The sequence below is a fragment of the Scomber japonicus genome, chromosome 23 (assembly GCF_027409825.1).
Source record: "Scomber japonicus isolate fScoJap1 chromosome 23, fScoJap1.pri, whole genome shotgun sequence".
NCBI classification, from domain to species: domain Eukaryota; kingdom Metazoa; phylum Chordata; class Actinopteri; order Scombriformes; family Scombridae; genus Scomber; species Scomber japonicus.
The window spans coordinates 11,227,809-11,232,142 of record NC_070600.1 but is presented as its reverse complement, the minus strand read 5'-3'; the positions used below and the strand labels follow the sequence as shown (position 1 = coordinate 11,232,142).

The following is a 4,334-nucleotide window of genomic DNA, read 5'->3' as shown; positions in this document are numbered from 1 at the left end:
CTATGGATGTTTGACAAAGCACAGACGGTATTGCTTGGGACCACACAGACAGTTCCACAACTCTGAACACATTTAACAGTCAGTTACAAGAGAGTTGACCATCGACCATCATCATCATCGTCATCTTCACTTTCTTTTCTCTGCCTGCATTTCTGTATGAATGGTACTGAGATATATCTTTTTGCAGTAAATGCCCCTTCCTGTTGATGTTAGCTTGGTTTGATGTAACGGTTACAAAGCCACCACTTTAGCTAGGGTTGAAACTGGGAGAGCATGTAGTCTATTTAAAACTGTTCAATCCCAGTCCAATAATAGTTTTGCCAGTGTATCTCAGCCGAGGACCAGCAATGGGTATGCCTTTGAAACAGTACTACATGTTTGTCCACCCCTGCCCCATGGCCTTGTCCTTTCCGTGTAGTTGTTGTGTGGTGCTTTACAAAGCTCCTTAAAAGGCATTGTCTGATACATTTATGACTGTGGCTTTCACTTCCACTCCACTTGGCAGTCCTTTACCTGAAACCCACAGCTTTGTAAAGAACGGAGAATGCATACTGGTAGCTTCCATTGATGTCAGCGAAGCTTTGGAGTCGCATCTCCTTATATCCCCATAAAGGTGGTGGTTCCTCAGAGACACGTAAATAAGCAGGCATGCCACTGAAATCACAGCCAAGAACACACCAAAGACAGTAATTACTGCTGCGTCCCATTTTTCTGTGTTCTTGACTGCCAGCTCTAATCCCTTAGTGGTGACATTGACACATTTGGTGTCATGGTTGTAGTGGATGCTACGGACATCCACACATACTTTGTACTCAGTGGCAGGGCTGAGGTGGGTAAGGTTGTAGACTTGAACATCAGAGGGTACCCTGGAAGTAAATGCTGTGGTGGGATGATTAGCATCTGGAAGGGTGTACCATTTAATGTTTGGAGCCAGAGTGCCAGGACTTGCCTGCCAGGAAACCAGGATGGAGTGTGTCTCCACTGACTTTATTAGGATGTTCAGAGATCCATTTGCAGGTTGGGGAAAATATCCATTCACTTCAACTGAAACAGATTTAAGATCAGCTCCAACCAGATTATGGGCAACACAAGTGTAAGGACCAGCTTCATTTTTTGTTATATCATAGATGTCAAAAGTTCCCTCTGGGTGCATGTAGAATTTGTCGGACACAGTGTTAGGCAGGACTTTAATACCAGACGGGGTGATCCAGTAGATGTCTGGCTCCGGTTCAGCAAAGGCCCGACAGTGGAGTGAAACCGAGCTCCCATTCCGTGCTTTAATTTGCCCGGGCATGCTTTCAGGAGAAATGAGTGGCAGACAAATCTCCATCATCTCCCTAAAGTGCACCTGTCGGACATGCTGGCCCTCGTACTCCGGAGGCTCAACACAATACAGAGAGTCGGGCTCCATGAAACGAATGTTGGTCTTGTTCATGTTCATCCAGCGGACTACGCAGTCACAGCGGATGGGGTTGCTGTGCATGCTAACCTCTCTGAGATTCGGAAGGGACTCAACAGTAATCCTGTGGAGGGCACTAAGCGCATTGCCATTCAGCATTAGGGTTTCCAGACGTGGTAGTTTGTAGAAAGCATTAGGATGGATGTAGGAGAGTTTAGGATTGTTGGTGGCTTCTATTTTGGTCAGCTCAGGGAGGTTATTGAGAGCAAAGCTGTCGATGGAAACTAGTTCTGGCATGCTATTAATCCCCAGCTCTTTCAGATGGAGCATATCCACAAAGTCCCCTCTCTGTATCCTCGCAATAGGGTTTTTATTAAGATCCAAAAACTTAAGATTTTTTACATTTCTCAGTGCTGAATGGGGCACCTCAGGGAAAATATTATCATAGAATGAGATACTCTCTAAGTTATCAAGACCAGACAGTGCATCGTCAGGAAGCTGAGATAGGTTCATTCTGGTAAGAACAAGACTGCGGAGGTTACTGAGAGGTTTGAAGTTCATATCATCAATCAAAAGAACTGGATTTTCACCAATCATCAGGATCTCCAGATTTGGCATGGGTTCGAACCACTCTCTATGAATGGCCTTCAGCTTGTTAGAATTGAGGTGGAGCCGTACAAGGTTTTTGAGACCCTGAAAGGCCTTTGGGGAAATGGAGAAGATAAGGTTGTGATTCATGTAGAGCTCCTGAAGGTTAGCCACCTCTGCCAGACATTGGTCAGGCAGCTCTCGTATCCAGTTCTCCTCCATATGAAGAGACAGAAGCTGAGGAAGATTCCCCAGATGGACGTCGTTGATAGAGGATAAGTTGTTTTGTGATAAATCAATCTCTGTAATGTTGGCCAGGTAATCCAAAGGTTTATCAATCTTGGCAACATTGTTTGTTTGCAGTAATAGTACCTGTGTGCCCAAGGGTAATTTGTCCGGCAGGCTAAAGAGTCCCAAGTCATTACAGTCAACTGTCTGTGCCTCCATGTAGACTGAACTGGGAGAAAACCAGGGTCTAATCTCACAAACACAGAGCTTCGGGCAATCAGGCCTCTCCTCAGTGGCCAAGACAAAAGAGGCCATGGCCAAGCCGACAAAGAGACGATCCACGAATGACACGTCCTTCATATTGGACCGATTCCCTTGAGTAAGAAATTGGTCCTTGTAGATTAAGTGGTCTGAGCTGTTAACTTCACAAATAATGAATCATTTGGTGCAGCTACTGAGGCGATTGACTCACCGCCCCTGCCACCATCACCCTCAACTGCAGCACTACTCCCTAGTTTGGTTTTTTTGTTGTTATTTTTTTGGTCTTGCTATGTAGACGCCCCTTGGATGTAATGACTAATCACTCAATGTTGCCTGCTGGTGTCAGGGTTCTGGGCCAAGGCTGCAATCAGGCAGACCCGAGATGTTTGAAGCGGGGGAAAAAGAAAAAAAGGACAGACTGATATTATACCTCAAAGGACTTCTGTTAAGCAAATGTATAGGCATCCATGAAAAATTCTGCTCTTTCATTAAAAACGCATGTCCTCATTGATTGTCGTCACAAGCTTCCATAGTCCACAGTCCAGTCCATTCCAACCTGTAAAACAGACAAGACAAGAGAATTGGTGTGAATATTACAGGGAATGCCATAAGATAAAGGATTTGGGCATATTGACATTTGTTATAGGCACACTGATGCATGTTGACATTTATATGCGCTCACTTCAAGACACAGAACCGTGGATTTATATCTGCTTGACCTTCTAGACTTCATTCTCGGGCCGTACATGCGCCCCTATGATATGGCATTCAATTCTGATGTTAGCAGTATGAGTGTATTATTGGCTAAAGAGAAGGCTTTATTAAGATTCTTAAATGGCAGACATCCTAGGGCTTAGGCATTAGCCTTTAGGGCAAGCTGCTTAAAGACACTGGAATATGTCAGTCACTATGGCAACAAGTCAACAGACAGCCAATAACACCCACCATAGTGAGACAGTTAGGCCATACATGCAAATCAAGCATTTGACCCAGATGTGGTTTGTATCTCATTGTTAGAAGATGCATCAACCAATAGTCATGAAAATTAAAATGCAGTAATGTGTTAGCTTAGTGTGCAATCAACAAAACTGTGCATTACAAGCATTTTACGTCTTTGGAATTTGGTGAGGCTGCTCATCCTTGGGCACACACTACTAACAGTTATGTGTGAAAGAGCATGTGTACACACTGGGGCATAAAGGGAAAACATACAAAATTATGTTTCTATGGTCATGAACACACAAATAACAATAATCAAAGCTACTATAGAGGTAACTACAAATCTTATCTGTGATTCCCCAGTTAATGACATTTAATGACTTTTATTCAAAATGACACACTGCCATTTAAAAAGACACCTATTGTAAGTTGAGTGAAAGCTGAAGGTTCAAACAGATTTAACAGATTTTATTAGATTTTGATTCACAAACCTTTTGGTTTGGTATTGGTTTACAAAATACAGAATTGTATAAGAGATACAGAATGACCAGGCTTTTCTAAAATACTGTTCAATACAAGTAGTATTTTGGAAACATAAACAAGTTCTAGATGTTTTGGTCACAGTGAAGCTTGAAATCAGCTAGAAATTGTGTACAACAGGCGGATTTTCTGGGCATTCAAAGCACCTTTCATACCTCAAAGTTAGCAGCTCTGTTATGAAGAATGCCATATTTAAGAGTGAATGTGGCCACACAAGGTGAAAAAATCAAATCAGCAAAGGAACCAGGTTTTGACTTATGATGCCATACTGAGCGTAGCAGACATGTATTTTTTACAGTTGCAAATATTTATTGACGTATTAATAAATACATGCATAATGCATAAAAAACCCATAGATTATAAATAAAAATATAATGTG

The 4,334-nt window shown here is 42.5% G+C and overlaps 1 protein-coding gene across 1 annotated transcript; it reads right to left on the bottom strand.

The window, feature by feature from the left end:
• Nucleotides 1-445: 445 nt before the first annotated feature.
• LOC128353264 (leucine-rich repeat neuronal protein 3) lies at nt 446-2,575 on the bottom strand. The gene has a single exon (XM_053313958.1). The coding sequence runs from the start codon at nt 2,573-2,575 to the stop codon at nt 446-448; it is 2,130 nt and encodes a 709-aa protein (XP_053169933.1).
• Between the last annotated feature and the right edge of the window lie 1,759 nt (nt 2,576-4,334).

Bases quoted from the DNA above. Each gene is read 5' to 3' on its own strand.
- LOC128353264 (XM_053313958.1), bottom strand. From the start codon at position 2,575: ATGAAGGACGTGTCATTCGTGGATCGTCTCTTTGTCGGCTTGGCCATG.